Consider the following 22,073-nt stretch of genomic DNA (forward strand, 5'->3'; position numbering starts at 1 on the left):
GCTGCTCATGACCAAACCAGTAACAATACCCAAAATCTGGTAGAATACAGGTCGACAAGTCAACAGTATTCTTAACGACTTTTTCGACATACCCATTTATTATGCAACTTAAAGATGGGGCGAATATGTTCCTCAAAGTGAATTGACATTCTACAATATCAATCAAAATTCTAAAAAAAGAGTTGTATACAGTAAAAAATAAAAACACTACCAATGAAAAAATCCTAAGCATACTAGTAACTGAGTTTTGTTAAGCTTTAACTTCAACCTTCATGGTTTGCACCTCTCAGTCTTAGCTAGGAGATTCAGCAACTACATGTCTATACTAATGAAACGGGATCAACGCAAATAAATAGGCAAAGAGCTTGTAGTAAGCTTGTTTTCGTGGCCACACCGAAAACTGCGTGTACATATTACACAAATACACAACAGTGGGCCAATAACACTACCCCGTGGAACACCATAGATTATATTCCTCAACGTTTTACAGCGCCCATCAACAAATAATCTTGACAATCTATCAGTGATGGAAATGAACGTCAAATTCTTTCAACTTTATCAGAAAACCATAAATTTTATTATCTGTACTATTAACCTCACGGGAGGTAAAAGGTCCAGTCACCACCCTTGGCTGCTAAGCTCTATTGTCCAAGTATGAAATTCAGTGCTTAGAACAGTCAATATCCATTAAATTTAACAGAACATATCTACAGATATACATAGATATACATATATATTCTATATCACCCTTACATTTTTCAGAATAGTTAAAAATAAACTCACAATAAGACATTTTGCAATCAAGTGAGGACTTGCGCAAATTCATAAGAACGATGTTTCTAAACGCCCCGTAGACCAAACCAGTATCTCAATCACGGCGCTTGATAACAATATGTCCCATCTCCTGCACTGCCTTTCAAACCCCATCAAGACGCAGCAGTACTTCCACAGAGCGAGTGGCGACAAAGAACATTCGAAAATTGAAACGAGATCAAGAGAGGCAAAAAATACGGCTCCTGACAAAGCGCCATTGGAAAACGATCCCTTTTTTTTTAGACTCTTTATCAAACTTCCATTTTAAATCCTCTGATCCGCTGGTATTTCTAACTGATGAGAAAAGCATCCAATAACTATTGATTGGAAGCAGGTACGTTTTTTCTTTTGAATCCTCTTTGCCAACTTTTTTAGAAAAGAAAAAAAAAAAAAAAAGCTTTGGATGCCAGGGTATGGATTCAAAGGCATCGTGGGCACTGTTTTTTGAACAGGTAAGTAAAATGGCCCAAGCAATCAAAGAGATTTCAGCTACGCAGTATTTTTCTCCTTAGAAATTTATGACATTGTAATCAGTCCAGACGGCAATCACTAATAGTATTCTGACATTCAGGATATGAGATAAGATTTCGAGTTATCGAGTTAATTAATTCTTGAAACTGTGCCTTGAGGATCAACTGAGATTGCACCACCTCTCTTTACCCACCTTTACAATCTCGAATTCTTCGCACATTTTCCATGAAAAGAAACAGCAAACTCAAAACAGCAATCCGGCAACTCGCCCCCTCCCTTGCAACTGCTTTACGCTAAATAATAATCTCAATTAGCACACGCTAAATCTAAACCCAAGTACCATCTGGGCATTACTGACTTGAACAGTTTCCGAAATACTGTTTGTATTTTAATGCATTTTCCTTTACAGGTGAATATTATTAACGTAACAGGGAATCGGAGAGGGCTGGACTGAACTGCTGTTTATCAAAATGAATTATGATGCCAGTCGCACATAACGAAATGTATTGTATTAACCTCTCCCGCCTTCTCTCCAGAAATGTGGAGTCAAACTATTTTGACATTTGCAGGTTCAAGTCGAAATGTATTTGTATCGCCATAGCGTGGAAAAACTAAATCAGCCAAGCTTTAGTTATATATTTCACCTTTATTTTTACACATGCACTACCCTCTACTATGATTTTTTTTCACATTTAAGCAGTCACTTCTGCGGAAGCTTACTAAGAATGTTCAATGATATTTTGGTCTTGTTCCATAGGAATGTCCGGAAACATAATAATAATAATAATAATAATAATAATAATAATAATATGGAAGGAGTCCCTCTTTTAGGGCAGTGTTGTTAAAACCAATTGCTGTTTCAACGGCATTTAGCTTGTCGGGAGTATTCTCTATTCTTCTTCTTATATTCTTCTCGTCTGCGGGTAGATGGTGTGATAAATTTCCAAAGGACATGCAAAGATATTCTGCTTTTGTTGTTTTACTCTTACTCTTCGACGCGCCCGCAGGAGGTCATCCACAGCGAGAACGAATGAAATGCAAGGGTGGGCAAGACATTAATCCATCCTTCCTGCTAGAAATGCTTGCCCACCTTCGTATTCAATCACTCTGTCAATGACCGCCGGCATGCGCGTCGAAACGTAAGGGTATAACAAACAACAATAGCAGAATAACTTTCCATGTCCTTTAGTAATTTATTATGCCATCCACCTGCAGACGAGAAGAATATACGAAGAAAAATGGAGAAGACTCTCCACAAGCTAAATGCCGTTGAAACAGCAATAATAATAATAATAATAATAATAATAATAATAATAATAATAATAATAATAATAATAATAATAATAATAATTCCTCTGGGCATTTCTTTAGCCCTACCTCACCACGAAGCATCTGTATCAATTTCTAGCGTTTATGTGAAAAACGGTAAGGCTTGAATGAGCCCTTCAGTTCTCTACGAAAACAATTACACTATTACGCGAAAATAACCCTCCCTGCAAAATATCCAAACAAGTGTCTTTTCTGTGTGAAGTGTGAAGTAACTAAAAACTTCAGCTTCCAAGTTGAGAAAGAGGTAGGCCGCAAAGATACTATTTAACAAATCAGAGAAGGCAAAATTAATCTAGAACAGCAATGAACAAGGCTCTACTTGCCATTTACGAGATTACTAGGGGCATTAAAATAGAATATATTACACACATTTCTCATAAGAAATCAGTTTGAGTCTCAAAGGAAAAAGAGGCTAGAATGCTATCCTTCCTTTGTGGGTGCAGGAAGGGAGTCGTCCCCTTTCATGCTTGTCATAGCAATGCATGAAAGCCACTGTAACATTTAGGGGTCTCCTATGACCCCGGTCAAGAAAGACCATTTCTGTGGCCCACAACAGCTCACAAAGGGGCAGAGTACCACTATAGTAGCGGTTTATAGTACCATGTAACCATGTACTGTACATATATAACCACTGAAACCGAAGTACAGACTAATAATATCTATACCTTCAAAAGCCAAACTAGATATGACATTGTGTGCGAGAGAAGGTGAAAATCCGCGATCTCTAATCCTCAAGATATAAGAAAAATAAAAAATTCTGACCAAAAACTACGCGGAAAAAAATCACCGGTAACATAATTCTGTTGTTAATGACAAAATGAAATTTCAGCAACTCCCATGTTCCAAAACAGAAAAAATGAATAACATTCTGAAATTTTTATATAAGAGGAAAACATCGTAGTGCTGAAGCTCGAGGAAACTGGTCATCGAAATCACGATACAAATTGTATAAAGGAAAATCGGGGAAGGGAGGAGGGGTGGGGGTGAGGTGGGGTTTGGGCAGGACATCTTCGAAAGGGGTAGGGTGGGGTGAAGGGGCCTCTACCTCAAAGGAGGTTTGAGAACCTCGTTACCAATTCCATGCACGCACAAAAAACAAACCTTATAAACCAATTACCAACCGATGGGAGTTGCCTACGCTGCACCTTTTAATGAAGGAACAAAGAAACTGGCGCCTTCCAGAAACACTTCCAGTCACGTGGCTGGAGAGCGGCAGGTAATTGGCAGTCTCGTCAGAAACTCGATCCAATGGACCAATCAGGCGAAAGCCTTTACGAGACATTGAGGGTCACGTGATCGAGCGACGAGACCTAATTGGCTGGCAAAGTGGAAAACCGAAATTCGCTGAACCAATCGAGTGGAAGCTTTGTCCCAAGAACTTCTGGCGGGAAAAGTTCATACACAAAGAGTTCCAAAAGGCTTTGATTATTTGGCGAGAAAACCAGGCACTTGCGAAGATCAGCTTTTATATGATTGGCAGCCCCATAAAAAGTTCTAACCTCAAAACGAAGTTCTCCCTTTGATGCAAGACCACAGGAAATTATAGTATTATGCCGCTACAATGACCGAACAATCTTTGTGGCTAATAATTGTGTCGATAAATTAGAGCTCGGGTAATTAAGTTTTCTTTCCACCATTAACACTGAAAAGGCACAAAAAGGTTTATTAAATAAACTTTTAGTAGCCCTTAATTTGCCCTCTTCTAGAATGTACATTTGGAGGCCTGGGAAGTTATAATTATACTGAGGATGTTACACAAAAGACGTTCCGGTTTTGCAATTAAGGTGAAGTTTTACCATAACGTAATTATAATCAATTACTATATTACACATTGATACCTCCTAACCTGACAACGTACTTTCTGATGTCAACAAGTTATCGTTTATAACATGTTGATAACATTTTAACATCAAGATATGTTAAGTCCAATGCAATTTTCCAAATATTGAGTTTACTGTCGGTTCTGATATGATGTCACAATGAGTGTTGCATTAATTCTAAACTCAAACAAACTAGAGGCTCTGGGGCGATAATTCTCCAAAAACTGCTTTGGAAGTTCTAAGAACGATGGTTATAAACTGTTGTAGATCAACACTGAGACAGCACTCAACGGTGTTGAGAATCCAGGACATGGAAAATATTGCAAGTTAATTTATTTGGTTACCAAGCAATTACTGGCATGGTGGCAAACTCCTGCCCTTTCCGTAAGCGTAAACTGAAACTCTCAAATAGGAAAGCTATATTTTTATCAGTCTTTTGGGTATGGGCGTATCTGTTATAAGATCGCCACATTTCATCTATAATGAAAATACAAACTAGTAAATCACTGACTGTAGGTGTACAATTAAAAATCAGCGTAGAAATTGTACATATAAAAAATACACATATGATAGTCCTAGGCTATACTGCTTCCAGAGTTATGAGCACAAATAAAAATCCGATTCCCAAACAGTAATTGTGAGAGTACGCCCGAAAACAGTGGTCCTTTTGCTGTTTGGGAAGCCGGTGACAACAGTCTGATCACAGATAACTGGTCATACTTTATGCTTTCATTCACGAAAACTTCAGTTATGAAAAGAACGAGTTTTGTATCTCATAAACTACAATAATCATGGAACCTAACATCCGACCAAACTATTAAGAAGCCAACGTCTTCTCATGGGCCTTTGTGGAAACAAGTTTGAAGATAACAGTCTGGGAGAGGCTACAAATATGACTAAGAAACATAATGAAAGGCAACCAAATCGGATCGGTTCCAGCTAACTTCGACTAAACATGACAACTGTGTGGATCTAGAAATGGTCTTATCTACACATTCATAAAAAAAATAACCATCAAACACTTCTGAAGCAAATTCCGCTTCTCATCACATAACCGCGCCATCTAAAACCTATTCTTCGGATTCACCAGACAACATCTGCCAGACATATCATTTTAGTACGTTTCTGCCAACTCACATCAGCCACGAATCTTACCACTTTGTAGCTACAACTCTTCAGAATTTGATCCTTTTTTTAAATTAAAAGCGCACAGCCCATCTCCTAGACCTAGAGGCAAAGATGAACACGTCTCTCACACAATATTTTTCTGTTTACTACTGAGGTAATTCTTTTTTACCATTGTATATTCTTATATACGTACGTTGGTAAGTGAAATCACACATACAATATATATACACATATATATATATATATATATATATATATATATATATATATATATATATATATATATATTATATATATATATATATATATATATATAATATATATATATATGTATATATACATATATATACGTATATACGTACATATACGTATGTATGTATGTATGTATGTATGTATGTATGTATGTATGTATGTATGTATATATATATATATATATATATATATATATATATATATATATATATATATATATATATATATATATACATTATATATATGTATAAGTGAATAAATTTTATATACATATACAATAAATGTAGATGTAGATATATGTATACATATGTGTATGTATATGTATATATATGTGCAAATATAATACATATGAATGTATAATATGCATATGTATATTATAAAATAATCTACATACGAAACTATAAATCAAGACGTGTCGAAACTGTGGACTCTAAAACGCATATCCACCCGTCATTAAGATCATTCTAAAAAAAAAAAAAGATGAAAATCGCTTCACTGAATGCTTGAATCTTATCAGTTTACTTTTACTTTTCACAGACCCTAATTTTGAATATATCGGTCCCTAATTATCCAGCCAAGCTTTAATTACCCGTCCTGTTTCATATTCATATCTAAAATATATTTTTCCCACTCACATCTCGAATTACTTCAGCAAATGGGAGAGGAGGCAGAAAATTACCCGATAAATTATTATATTTTTTTTAGAAGTAGGATTTAACACATCTTACCTGAAAATACTCTGTTATATTTAGTGACCTTATTTTGCTCATTTCTAACCAAACAGAAACTTGGTTTTACTCTTTCCATGTGATCGCATGCATCAAATAAAATAATGTTGGCTTTTGATGAAATATATACTGTACAAGAATTTTGTAATTTCAGCAAATGAGTAGTTTCAAGGGTGTTATGCGTTATGTTATTGCTTTTTTTTTACTGTCTTTCCTTTTATCAACGGAAAATGTTCTGCATTATAACACATTACACTATAGTCACCACAACGTAGTATGATTTGTACAACATTATTAAACAGAGTTTATCAAAACATTGAAAAGACAACGATTTAGTCATCATATGAATTGTCTACGGCAAACAAGCTAGTAATCTCTCTCTCTCTCTCTCTTGCGTTAGGGAGCCGAAAAGCTCCTAATTCAGTAACTATGTAATAAACAGAGAGAGAGAGAGAGAGAGAGAGAGAGAGAGAGAGAGAGAGAGAGGATAATTAGCTGTTAATAGAAATATATCAAATGTAAAAGAGAGAGAGAGAGAGAGAGAGAGAGAGAGAGAGAGAGAGAGAGAGAGAGAGAGAGAGAGAGAGAGAGAGAGAAAATCCCAGAGAATGAAGACCATCTCTGGAAAACTACCTACCAGACCAGGGCACGTGCAAAACACCCATGAGATTTTATGTTTTCCGCGGGATGAGACAAGGAAGTCTGCGAGAAGGCCCACAGGACACGAGCCCCATGCAGATGACAGTGACATGCCCGAGGAACCAATGAGCCGCGTGACAGAGCCATTGGCTCATGGGGAGCATAAACAGCAACGGACTAAACGAGGAAGAGAACGTTAGAAGTTTTATGCGGATAGAGGTTCTAAAAGGTTCGTTTTCTTTATATAAACAAGGACATTGAAGGACTTACGCGAAACGAGTAATATATATATATACATATGTGTGTATGTATATACATATATATACATACACATATGTGTATATATGTATATATATATTACTCCTTTCATGTAAGTCCTTCAATGTCCTTACTTCTATATATATATATATATATATATATATATATATATATATATATATATATATATATATATATATATATATATATATATATATATATATATATATAGATGTATGCATATAATAGAAGATAGCTGCTGTTGCGATGCACTGTTTGTGTGGGCACGTGGAGCAAGAACTGAAGGAGATTTAGGTCAAAGAATTATTCAGAGTGCTGGCTGGGTTCGGTCATTCTGTCGACTGATGGGGGTCACAACTACCATCGTCACTGGCTGGCCATGAGGAAAGAATGGAGGGCGATGGCTAAGTGAGACTGTTTTGTTAGGAAGAGTCAGGAGAGATAGCAGAAGAGGAAACAGAAACCGCCAAAGAGATGCGAGTGTAACAGCCTCAATACCAAGAAATCACGACGACATATAATGCTGCCAAAATTCTAATGCAGTGTGCGTATGATATCATATGACTATGCATGAGCAGAGGCAAAAATCACCTGCCAAGCGGTCTTCATATACGCCTCCCATAAAGTCACTGGGTTACTGGCTGGAGGCAGTAATGTTATGCAAACGAGTCAGGTGCAGCATCTTCCATCAACTGCCGGCAGGCTTGGGGTGCCTAAACCAATAATTAGTATCTCCACTTCGGCAGGCTATATTTGGTAATCTTAATCATACTGCAGGTAAATGTTCTCCCCAATGTAAAGCAAATTTTTTTGCTTTACACTGAATTTACGTCACCCATCTGACCCCAAACGCTAACATAATGAAGAAGAATTACGATCCTACAAAAAGCTTATTACCATTCTGAGCATGCATACAATGGTTGACAAGTTTGTCAGAAATCATAATTTTTTAAATATTATCATTATTTTTTTTTTACTTCACCTTGTATATACCTGATCTAGCTTCTCTTTTCAGGTGAAGAAACACATGTTCATATGTGTGATTTCAGTTAAAATTCTACACAAAAGGCACATAAATAATAATGTTCCCTTAAAGTACTATCCAAATTTTTGTCAAACAAGGCAACCCAAGGAAATTTATCATGAAGAACACGTGAAAACCTATGCATACAAATGCCGCTCCGGAAACCTCCAAATTATGGTGAACTGAACGCTGACAGAACTCAACCAGCCTGATATTTTTATTTCACTCTCTCAATAGTTTCATGTCTCTACCGTTACATGCAATGTTGCATTTATCGCCTTTTCCTGTTTCAAACATACATCAAGGTTCCTCTCCCTCTCTCTTTCTCTCACTCAACGCAAAACAAACACATTAGATCCCATTTCACTTCCATCTCCCTCCCAAAAACGCACCCACTCTCTCTCCTCGTCCTTCCCCTCAAACCGATATGAATGGCTCCGACAACAAACAACAGACATCGGACAGGCATTTCCCATCTCCAACTCCGGACGAATCGGCAAATGACAGTCGGTAAATTACCGACACCGATGGAAAAAGTTGAAACCGAAATGCAGATGATGGCGATTTGGGCCCGCGATTTTGAAAGAGTCACCACCGGCTACGACTAACTTCGTGTCAACGGTGGACGAACAATTCTCTTAGAATAAAAACAAACGGCTGCGTCCATCTCGCCTGGCGCAGACCGCATACACACTGGCGCAATAATTTCATGTTAAAAAAAAAAATGCACGCAGCCAACATAATACGTTTGACGTCTGCGAAGACTCTTCGGGCAAGAAATATTCTGTCAACGAAAACAGGACACCGCTTAGAACTGAACCGTGTGTCTTGTTCCTATAAACAGGGCAGAGAGAGAGAGAGAGAGAGAGAGAGAGAGAGAGAGAGAGAGCTACGTCTTTATTTGAACATTCATTAATAAAAGAGATTTTGCATTCAACACAATGACATCAGCGTTAATTTTCTTACATAAAAGCTAGTTTCTGTTATACAAAACTACGACACAAACAATACACCTGGTCTGCCAATTGGGAGATAGGTTTCTCTGCGGGTTGTGTTTGTTCACAAAAGACTTCTCTAGGATGGGCAACCATAATGCCCTTATCAAATCGATACAAACCAGAATAGAGAGGCAAACTTTACTCATGACAAAATAATGGCCTGCGTACCAAAAGACAAAACTTTATTTTTTTTTTTGGTGTTATTAGACTTTATCTTTATTGTAATATTCAATTAAGCACTCACTACTTCTAGCACTATCAGACGAAGACTTCATTATTCCGTTAAGAAAAACTAATAAAGAAAACAGCAGCAACAGAGATGCTAATGCAGTGAATTTCAACGTTGAAACCCACGAGGAAACGTCTGGAACGGGAATAGGAATATAAAAATTTAGGCCAAAGGCCAAACTCTGGGACCTATGAGGTCATTCAGCCCTGAAAATATCGAAACACTTGTCAGGAGAGGGTAGAAAGTAGGATGGAAGACATAGAATACGAACGCAGGTATAGTAAGAAGAAAGAAAGGGGTTGCAGTTAGCGGCCGAACGGACGCTACAACGAACCTTAGGTAAAGGCCTCGAGTGCCCCGCGTAGGCTGTGTCGACGCCACTTTCCCCTGTGAGGAAGAAAACTTATGGAACGGTAATGAAATTATCACAGACTTCAAGAGAGGTTATGAACTTCTTACAAACGAAAAAGCACTCCAAGTCTACATCTAAAGCCCGAAAATCCAAGGTTCTTGAATATTATCTCTAGTTTACATGCTGCGAAAATCTAGCCACCTGCTTATACCCAAAATCTAGTCTGAAGCTCAAAGAGTTAAAGTTTTAGACTACATTTAAAGCCCCAAGACTCCAAAGTCCACCTTTAGAAAGCGAGAGGACGCGAAGGAACGGAACAGGATCCCTTCCGGCAGGAGAATTAGATTGGACGGGAATCACGAAGGAATGAAAGTCACCTTTGCGATGATTATCATCCGTAAGGAAATGCAAACTCCACCCGGGTAAGCTATGCAGAATGGTCTTGCCATCAAGCTCAATGATGATTGGTTCCTCATACCTCTTGGCTTAAATGGGATTGGCTGATATGTTCCATAGCTGTCAGGGGACTTGCGCTGTTGCCATGGAGGCAATGGAAATTACTTTGCATTTCTTCCGGTTACCTTTCGATTGCATCAATTCTTACTTCCGAAACTGACACTAGAAACTGGTAATTTGTGATCATCTCAGTCGGATGAACTTCTATTGTCGAGAAATATTATGTGTGTGTGTGTGTATATATATGTATATATATATATATATATATATATATATATATATATATATATATATATATATATATATATATATATATATATATATATATATATATATATATATATATATATATATATATATATATATGCTGTGTATATATATATAATAGATATGTAATTATATATACATACATACATATTTATATATATATATATGTATGTATATATATACATACATACATATATATGTATATATATGTGTATATATATATATATATATATATATATATATATATATATATATATATATATATAATCATGCCATTTTCCCTGCCAAGTTTTGGGTGCATAGTTAATTAACTAAATACATTCTCTGCCACGTTCATACTTTTGACTTCATACTTATAACTGAATTATGGAAAATAAATATGGAAATATTTCCACAACATAATTTGTCACAATGATAGTTAACGTTCAGACTGGACGTTGCTCGAGCACATACATATGCATGCAGACTGAAGGTGAACAGGTCTCAGGGCCCGTTAAGTCATAGTAACTGATCTACAATAACCTTCGTGGCAGCATCTAACTTGGTCGGGACTTAATAGCCTTCTCATATTAGCAACATCTTTGACGGTATGGGGACAATAGTGTATATATAATGTAAAAATCAGACTAAAAACTATCGGATCACAGAACGCTAAAAACGGAGAAATCCTGTAGGTACTCACCTCATGGGTTTGAAGAGCGCGTGACCGCCATCAGCAAACTCTATGATTAGTTTGAGCTGGGTTCCGCCTTCCTTTTGAGCTGCGGACGAGAGGAAAGAAAATATTACCATTTACTCTGAAGAAAGTTTTTCCACTTACAATACATAGTTTATTACAAACGATAAAATGTTCAAGTTCTCTTCCTTCACAGCGGGCTACCCATTTGTGCAAACGACTGCTGGTATACCGCTAGCTAAATTTAAATATACACACATTACACACACACACACACACACACACACACACACACACACACATATATATATATATATATATATATATATATATATATATATATATATATATATATATATATGTGGGTGTGGGCACAGAGGAAAAGAAGGGCTCTAGAAACAAAACTAAATACTTTGGTGGTGGGACAGAACCAAGTGTTGTTATTTTACCTTCTTTTTAGCCTAATAACGTACTTCATTCCGAACCTGATTCTCTGTGCACTAGGTTTAAACCATTAGGGCGGAAAAAAATAAATCTGAACTGCAACGCACAGATTGGAACGACCAGTAAACACAAACACATCAAAGGAAATCAAATGTGCCGTTAAAAAATGGAACAACGTTGCAGGGCGTTCCAATTCTTCAAAGTGGACTTTTCAACATCTCCATCATGGCGCTAGGAATGCACGGTTTCAGATTTTAATTTATACTATCCGGAAATGCTGGATTCAGAAAGTGGTGGAACGAAATGGGTTGAATAATTATACTTCAGATGAGAAAATAAAGTAATATTAAGAAACCCTATTTAAAAAAGGAGCTACGTGTTTGGACAAATGATATGATTTACATCAATAAGAGGAAAATCTGTGGGATCCCCACACTAAAAAAAAAAATCATTATAAACAAACAATGAAAGAAATGACTTGTTTCCATCTAAAGGAGGATCTGATGCTTTGCAAGCAAAACTAGACGGGCATGCAATATAGGATTGCACGCTCAAGTGCATATCGCGGTCAGAGGAAAGGTGATCTTGCCTTGTGTGTGGGAGCTGGAATCAAGCGTTCGCTGCTTTCTGCACAACAGTTATTAAATCTCTGCAACAGTGAAAGCGTCGACAGGACAAAAAAAAAAAAAAAAAAAGTAAATTAGTGTTTGGCATATACTTCTTTCACCGTTCTATTAACATTCACCCTGAAAACGAACGAAAGGATAAGTTCACTATAATACTGACGATAAGATGCATGAAATTTGTCAAAGGAGAATTTATAATTCATGTACCAATTTTAGAATGACATATCCAACTAGTTCATTGCGGCGGCTCAAGGCTGGTGCGGGATAAAAAAAAAAAACACGATGTCTCAAACCTCAAACTAAAAGCACAACTGCGTGGATACATCATTTAACAAGTCAATTATGAAATTTGACTCTTCGTCATAGCAAAATAGGTCTTCAAAAAATGTTTAGCAACAGCACAAAAGTATCAATATCTTCCGAATCCCAACCAGATTAATGTGAGATGGTGTACCTATTCAATTTATCCTGAATAATAACTACCCTTTCGTCTTATTATCAGGTATTTCTCAAATTCAATTGAATAATAACTACCCTTTCGTCTTATTATCAGGTATTTCTCAAATTCAATTGAATAATAACTACCCTTTCGTCTTATTATCAGGTATTTCTCAAATTCAATCACATTTTCTCTTATAATTATCATTGTTCAATCTTCAACATTTCGTACACCCAGTCGTACAATGATTGTCTGAAATTCAGCAGGAAATATATTCCCAATAACAGCCGAAACCATTGTATTAACATGGTTTTACAAATATAACAAGTACCGAGACTAGAGTTATTATTATTGTAAACTAGATTGTTTAAAGTTTCACATACACACTGTGATTTTATTTTGTAATCTTTAACAAAGTGTTGCAATCCAATGACAAGGGAATGAAGTACATGCGATGTTCACTTGTATTGGACGCTTCAGCCTTTTTTCGTTAGCCAAGATTTTCACTTTTTTTTCAATCCATTCTTGAAATGTTTTTGTCAGTCCTCGTCGCTGTTATCAGTTCTTCAGAATTATATAAATGGAGATGATGATGGAGGGAGAGAGAGAGAGAGAGAGAGAGAGAGAGAGAGAGAGAGAGAGAGAGAGAGAGAGAGAATTAGTATATTTCCCAGAGAATGAGTTTAGCTGTACGAGGTTCAGGAATTAAAGGGATCTGACAACGTTGCTTCTTCCTCAAATGGCTCATACGATTATATTTTTTCCTTTCCAGCACCAAAGATGTCCTTTACAGAAGAAACGAACAAGTAAAAGAAACAACCACCCTATGTACCGATACAAGAATGACAAAATACAGAAAAAAGATAAAAAGAAAAACGCCTGTGAAGTGCTACCTCCTGTAGCAACCCCATTCGGTTTGAGAAGTAACGGTCGGCAAAACCATAACGGAGGCGGCAGGGCAAGTTATGGTTCTTTCATCCCCACCTGTTATACCACTTCAAAAAGCCTTTGCTTTGGGGCGGAGGCCATTCCATACGTCGGATGGCAACCATAGAATGCATCCGTACTTTGTGAATTGAATCCCCTTGCATGAAAAAGCACTTCTGAGAACGAAAGTTTAAAAAGTAATAGTTTCAATACCTCCTTGGTGATGAATCTAGGCAAGGTGTCCTTGAAGTATGCCTAGATACTATCAGTTGTTATATTGTAGCTGGCCTATTCACGCCTACCACAGACAAGTATGGAGAATAAAGTTTATTTATTTTATCATCAATGCCGCACTAAACAGTGGAAATAAAATATAAAACGAAATGTATTACAGAGAAGAGTGTAGTTTATTAAGAAACCATAATAATGTGCATTAAAAAACCTTGCATGCAAGTTCGTTTAACTTGTGCTTAAATATTAGATCTGATTGATGAAATACTACATCTGGCTGTCCCAACAACAATGGCCATTGCGCAGAAACAAGGCATTATATAAATAAAATTTTTATTCAATGGAAACACGACCGCACTACCTATTGCAATGTGATATCGTATCCGGAAACACATACACAAAATGCAGATAAACAACTAACTTGATTACTGGGTTTTTCTTGTCTGGTACAATACATAAGATACGCTGGAATGCAGCGATCGCTGAGAGCTGATGCTGTTGATAGGTGAAGTATGCAGCATAATGGATTTTAGTAAGGGTGTGGGATGGGAGGGGGGGGGGGCCTAATGACCTGTTAGGATGGTGAAAGGAGAATCTTCTAGAAGGTGCCCTTAGCACCTGGAACACAGGCAAACAGAGCTCTCTGTTGAAGGTGCTGCCTTTTCTTTCTGATGGAGTTAGTTTTCTGCTGTAGAAAACTAAAAGAGGTGTTGTCCTGTTGACTTGACTTAAATCACAAAGGCCATAGTGACGTTACTTGCTTCTGTTGTGAGTGCAAGTTTGGCACAGGGTTGGTGACTCAGAGTGACTGCATTTGCCAAGGCATCCTTGGTGGCTCTGAGGATTTCATACAAGGGGGCCCATGGTAAGAGTGATTCCTGGGAGTAATGGTGATAGTATTTCATCATTTCGGTTAATTACTGTAGTTCTTTGATTCTGGTTGGAGTCTTGGATTTTCTGATGGCTGAAACTTTGGACTGTAGGAGGCAGACACTGCTTCCTGATACTCCATCCTGTTCTCTCTGAGTATTGACAACATGGCTATGCTATGGTTTTGTCTTCTTAGTTTTTGGAAAATATGAGGATGTTATTGATGTAGCAGATGAAGAAGGGGAGATCACTCAAGATGTTGTCCACTAACTATTGCATATGGCACCAGAGTTGTGGAGGCCAAATGTACAGCAGTTGAATGTGTAGGTACTGGAAGATGTTATGATTACAATCTTGGATATGTCACAGTGGTGTACCAATACTTGAAAGTAGCCCTTCATGCAGGGTGGAGGTGATATCCACCATTTCTGGAAGTAGATAGTGGTTGTGCCCATCTGTAGGGTGGCAAATGTAGTCTCCACAAAGGTGCCAGGAGCCACTGGATTTTTAACTTGTCAAGTGGGAAGCCCAAGGGCAAGAGGCCTTCTGGAACAGGTACATCTGTTCCAGTTCTTTGAAGGACCTTTCTATGGCAGCTAATCACTCTGATGGCAGGCCGTTGAATTTGGAATCAGCCTGGAAGCTTCTAGTTTTTATGAGATGGTGTATGCCATGCTTTGCTGGTATCCCTGGAGTCTGAACTTGGGCTTGGAGATCTCTGGGAATTCTTGTATGGGTGTGTATGCATATGTGGCTTATTAATAAGACAGACTGCTTTTGGGTCTAATAATAAGTGCTGCTGACTGAGAGATGTCCACCAGTAACCCAAAGTGTCTGAGGAAGGTGGCCCTGAGGATGGGCATCAAAACATCATTGACGGTGAAATCCAAATGGTATTTCTTCATAATGTGGAGGGTGAAGGTCCAGTGGCAGTATGGTGGTATGGAGGTGCAGTTGGTGACCACGAGTTGGTATCTGGGGCCTTAGACGGTCCACTGGTTTGCCAGGAGGATGGATTGAAGGTGCCTGTATCCACCTTGAACTTCCTGCTGGAGGCCTGATCTGTGATAGAGAATCTCGTGGATCGGGCATCTATTAGAATTGTGGCACCCTTGGCAGCCACCCTATGACAATACATAGCCACCAAACCAGACAAGTAGAGTACAAATTATACTGTCACTCACTCTAGCATTGATGCATTTGTACATGACATTCTGATGTACCAAGAAAAAACGAAATTCGTGCCTCACCATGCAGCACTCTCGATGACAACAATGACAACGATGATGATGACAGAGGCCAGTCAGCACCAAGATTGTTCTCACCACGATTTTGACTATGGGACTACGGGACCACAAGTATACTGTTTTGCATGACAGTTTTGTTTTTTAACAGCCTGCAGTTAGCTACACATCTCTGTACAAGGTGCGGGGCAAGATATATGGGTAAACATGAGGGGACCATTCAATGGTTTTACTTATGTTGATTTTTTGAGTATTGCTGACCTTTGCATTAAAAAATGCAAGTCACTGATCTAGATACAGTGAAGGCTGACCACAGCACTACTGCCAGCACAAAATCTTCAATACCTTTGTGTTCAGTAAATCTTACCAGAGCAATCCCTCCCACCTGCCTAACAAACCTGTGAGCGATCTTAGCAGGGAATTATATCGGCACCTGAATTCAAGGCAGGATTCTTGCAAAAACTGTTTTAATGAATTACTAAAACTATAAACCATGATGTTTTGTTGATTACAAGCAGCATCTATATTTTTCAAGGGTATTCACTTTGAAACTTATGGCATTTCTGTATTCAAAAGATTTATCTCTATTACACAATCAAGATCTTTTAGCATTTGCTCTGGATGAAGTTACAGTACCTGGGTTATCCTAATACATTAAGTGTCAAATGTGATTTATATATATAAAAACTGAGGGTCGGAGATACAAAAGGCATGCAAGAGTGAAACTACAACCTTCTTATCAAATGAACCACATCATTTTAAGTTTACTTTTCGAGAACTGCAATATACTGAGTTTCCATACAGTAATCCTAACGATCCAGGAAAAATTGCTGTTTATGTAGAGATTATCACTCCAAACCAAAAAGTTGACAACTGGTCAAGAACCACTTTAGTTCTTTGCAATAATTTATGCAATGGCTGCACTTTCAAATCATGACATTCTTACACACTATTTCTAACACCTGAAACAAAACTTAAAAGACCACTCAAGATCCTTCATCTTTAGGTAAGGCACTCATCTCATGTTTCAGTGACCCATCACGAAGAAGTATTAAGCTATGAGACAGCGCGATGTAAGATAAAACCTAATCTTACTGATGTACACACAACATCCTGCAAAACCGCAGTACTCAAGAGTAGAACGGGTTGAAATAGATATTATAACCTATGACCATTAGCAGGTATTATTTTAGCCCTCAACTCATTAAAACTGTTTTGTGAAAAGGAGTGAATTTTGGCTTTTCTCAAATTTTTCTAATCTATCCGACAATGTGAGAGCAGGGCAGTGCTTCAATTGTCTACACTACTAATCCAGGTCAAACCATTATTTGACGAAATATATTAGTATACTGCTACACTAACCCAATCTGGGCTCGACAGATAAACCTCAGCTAGGTACTTGGATGTTTGGGTGTGCTTTGCACTCTAGGTAGCTAAGTTTATTTTAAGTGATGTAAGACATCAAGTTTTCTTTGGTAAGGTACATGTTGAAGAAAAGGCAATTGTTTGATCCCTCATTTAACCATAGAAGGGCAAAGTCTAAAATTCTATTTGCACATACTAACCTGATAATTAAGCTGAGTCTTACATTAAGTTTGGCCATGGCCTCTGTGGTATCCTACTCTCTATCTTTAAATTCTGGTCATTAGGTTAGTGGAAATTTACTTCTCTCACAAGATATATATAACCATACCTAGCCCAACTGATAAAATTTTACGCATTATCCATAACTGATTTTAGCAATGAAGTAAGTTTTGTACACATTATACCTAATACAAAAATGAATCTGTGAAACCAGGGTTCCCAGGTGGATTATAACAAAAGTGACAAAAATCTTCTTCTTCTTCGTTTTAACGTGCTTTTTTTCCCATTTTCTATATGGGGTAAGCACGATGCCTTCTTTACGAAGGACTATGATTTGGCGTTGGGGTAGGCCGTAGCCTCGATCGGCTGCCCTGCCTGACATCGCTTAGACCCCGGTAACGATGTGTACGTGTATCGTGCCAATCCCCAGCTCCCTTTCTCCCAAGCAGCGAGGAGAACTGGGCTGGTAGGTCGAGACGTGTGAGGTGTCTGTTATGTTTTTAGAAGATGTTGGAGTGGCTTTGTTTATGTGTGTATTAGTCTGTAACACCCATTTGCTTTTCAGCAAACCTATCCGTTGATTACATACATAATCCCGGGGTGTCTACACGGATAGCAAAGTGTCCGCCTTCACTGACCAGTCGGCTGCGGATTTGAACCCGTGCCACGGACCTCTACGAAGTCCTAGGCCGCTGCTCTACCGACTGAGCCACCGAGGCTCTAACAAAAGTGACAAAAAATGAGAGCTCTAATTACAGGGGAATCTTCTAACCTAATTCTAACTAAAGTATTCTAATCTGTTGAATTACAAAACAATCTGAGAAAGCATTCATCACTGGTTAATAGTCAAGGTTGAATTACGACAGCAATCTGAGAAAGGATTCTTCAAAGGTTAATAGTCAATGTTGTAATTACGATCAATATTGACAGAGCAGCATCTTTGCCCAACTAAGGTAAAAAGAAACAATTATGGGTAGATCTAAGCCGGCTGTCTGCGGTTAGCTAGACTATGGCAGTTGACGTTTTTCTATAGAACTTTATCTGCTGAACAAAAATTTAAAGTAATATTTTGTCGCTCAGCTGTAATTAAGCTGTAAATTATCTTAGAACTATAGCTAATGGTAAAGGAGACCTGTTGGGAATTGGGGTTTTGGGTGGGGCAAAACACTTTCGAGAATAGCTAACGGTAAGGGGAACCCGTTGGGGATTCGGGGTTTTGGGTGGGGTAAATAACTTGGGAAAACGTTTGGGCACCTTATTGCTGTATTTCCTCTTATATATGTCATCTGGAACATGAAAAACAAGCGTAAAAAACGGCGAATAAAAAGACAGCGGGAGCCTTTCCAAGGCACTTTTCATGCATTACTACTACTTCTGATTCTAGGCCCTATCATACATGCACGGTCTTACAGGTGAGCCAATCAACCAATGCCTCCAACTGAGAGAGTAGTATTCTAAGACGGTGTTCCTCGGTGAGTTAGACTGTGGCAACTGACGTTTTCCTATGTTACTTTACTTGCTTTACAAGAATTTAAAGTACTATTCTTTTTAGATTTTCTGTAACCCCTGTGGCTAGCGAGCACAGCGCAACATTACCACCAGCCAGAACATACGAGCTTGCCAAGAATATTTCAAAATGCGGATAAAGCACGAAGCGCCGTTCCGCCACCCGTTTATGTTTCTTCACCCTAACTGAAAGCTTTGAATAGTGTCCAGTCGAGCTAGATTATGGCAGTTGACGTTTTTCTGTGTTGTTTTACTTGTTTTGCAAGAGCTTAAGGTAATATTTTGCTGGCTGGCTGTAGCTAATCTGTAATTTAGCTCTGAACTACATAGGTCGGTGCAGGGGACCCATTGGTACCATAGTGTAGCCTTCAAAGGTCAATTGCAGTTTAGTTACAGCCGGCCGACAAAATATTACTATAAATTCTTTTAAAGCAAGTAAAATAACGTAGGAAAACGTCAACTGCCATAGGCTACCTCACCGCAGACAGCCGGCTTAGAATTACCCAATTATGATATGGATAAAACTGTACACTTTAACATCATCAACATTTTCACATCAGCTTTCTGCTTCATAGGGTTTAATGAAAATAAATCTATACACACTTTGTCTTGTGCTCTTTATGCATTAGCTTAACCCCTTCTCCACAATTTAATCAAGGGGACGGGGACATATTATTTGCATGTACAGTATCCGGTAATTCTAAGCTGGCTGTCTGCGGTGAGCTAGACTATGGCAACTGACGTTTTCCTATGTTATTTTACTTGCTTTACAAGAATTTAAAGTAACATTTTGTCGGCCGGCTGTAACTAAAACTGTAATTGACCTTTGAAGACTACACGACTTGAATTACCTAACGTGGGATAGGTCTAAGCCGGCATTCCGCGGCGAGCCCACCACCCCCTCCATAGCTAATACGGCAAAATTGTAACCAGTAAACACCCCTATGGTATGTTAGGTTGGTATTTTTAGGGGTGTTTACTGGTTACAATTTTGCCGTATTAGCTATGGAGGGGGGTGGGGGGTTCGCAGCAGAATGCCGGCTTAGATATACCCTGTCGGTAGTGTAGTCTTCAAAGGTCAATTACAGGTTTAGTTACAGCCGGCCGACAAAATATTATTTTAAATTCTTGTAAAGCAAGTAAAATAACATGGGAAAACGTCAATTGCCATAGTCTAGCTCACCGTAAACAGCCGGCTTCGAATTACCCAGTATCCTGCTTTACTGGCTAACTATTCCTCATCTTTCTCATCACATTGATTCCACAATAAACTGTAGGTCCCGTTGCTAGGAAACCAATTGGTTCTTAGCCACGCAAAATAAGTCTAATCCTTCGGGCCAGCCCTACGAGAACTGTTAATCAGCTCAGTGGTCTAGTTAAATTAAGGTATACTTAAACTTTTTGTCCAATTCCTCATTTGTAATATGCACCATCTTCCCAATTTTCGTCAGCCATGAATTTCAATATTCTGTGGCCAAAGCTTTTCAAAATCTCTTTAATTTTTCTTGTTAATGCCCATGTGTCTGCTGCATCAAGTAGTACTGGCCTTATGTACCCATCATTATTCTTTGCATTCTCTTCTAATGGAATAAGTTTACTTCCCAGTAGTCTTGCTCCCTTGCCTAAGTTTACTTCCCAGTAGCCCTGCTCCCTTGCCACGTAAAAGCTTGGCGCCCTAAGTTAGGTTAGGTCGCAACTCTATTTATTTGAATTTACTGCACCCTAGGTTAGGTTTGGTTAGGTTACGGAGGGGGTCCAAGCAACCTGGTGTGGTTAGGCCCTGGTACCCTCGGTCATGTCTGGTTGAATATATCCTCGTATTTCACTCGTTTTGGGTATTCCCCTACCCAAAAACCCAGCTTTACAATTGTAGTCCCCCCCCCCCATAACTGTAGGTTAGGCTAGTATCTCTTGCACTAATCTGCAAACAAAATGAGCGTCAGAAACGTTCGACGACTCAAGAAAACACAGACAACAGATATTTTCAACTCTGGAATGCAAAATTATGGTTTAAAAGTATAAATTTACCCACAACTCTCCTCACTTTCCCATATGTTTTCCTTCCCTGTAGCACACATAGGTTAGGATTTCTGCTGCCAACTAACATCTCGGTAACAATGCATTAGTGGTGGATATCACATAGAAGAAACGCCATTGCAATTGCAAAAAAACGTACGAAAAATACGGACACAAATATTTATAGACAAATTGTTAAATTATACCGCCCAACTTACTTGCTTATACAGGCTCACTAAAATCGACATGCACAAAATATATCACTGCTTACCTTACAAAAAAAAAAAAAAAAATGGATAGTTCACTTTCGAATATTGGTAACTTCCAAGATATATACCATCGATTTTCTTCACGCTCTACTAGACATGAGAAACAGGATGGATTAGGTCATGATAATACTGCCAAGTTATTATTTTTAACGATATTCGACTTGTTCACATTACACCACAAGGGTATAACCAAAAGCATATCTCGCTTAGAGACGACATAGCCAGTCGCTTTATAAAAAATAAAACATCAGAAAACAAGGACCCTGAAGTTCTCTGAACAGAACTCCAACCGATGTATTGTTCAGCACGCTTATTCATGTAAGAGCTGTTTTCATGCTTGATTGACGTCAGGCTACCAGTCGGTGATATCACTGAGTAGACTTGACCTTTTGGGCAAACTGAAGTAAAGTCACTGAAGTGAATAATACATAACTCAACGAATCAGTCAGAGAAGGG

General features: G+C 38.2%; 1 protein-coding gene across 2 annotated transcripts in view; it reads right to left on the reverse strand.

Annotated features, from left to right (window-relative positions):
• Nucleotides 1-22,073, reverse strand: part of LOC136848077 (extracellular serine/threonine protein CG31145) — a 694,897-nt gene that overhangs the window by 63,354 nt on the left and 609,470 nt on the right. For both annotated transcript variants that reach the window (XM_067120254.1, XM_067120255.1), the window contains one exon: nucleotides 11,468-11,546. In XM_067120254.1, coding sequence (XP_066976355.1) covers nucleotides 11,468-11,546 — 79 coding nt within the window. The remainder of the gene's footprint in view (nucleotides 1-11,467; nucleotides 11,547-22,073) is intronic.

This window comes from Macrobrachium rosenbergii, chromosome 18 (assembly GCF_040412425.1).
Source record: "Macrobrachium rosenbergii isolate ZJJX-2024 chromosome 18, ASM4041242v1, whole genome shotgun sequence".
Taxonomy (NCBI): domain Eukaryota; kingdom Metazoa; phylum Arthropoda; class Malacostraca; order Decapoda; family Palaemonidae; genus Macrobrachium; species Macrobrachium rosenbergii.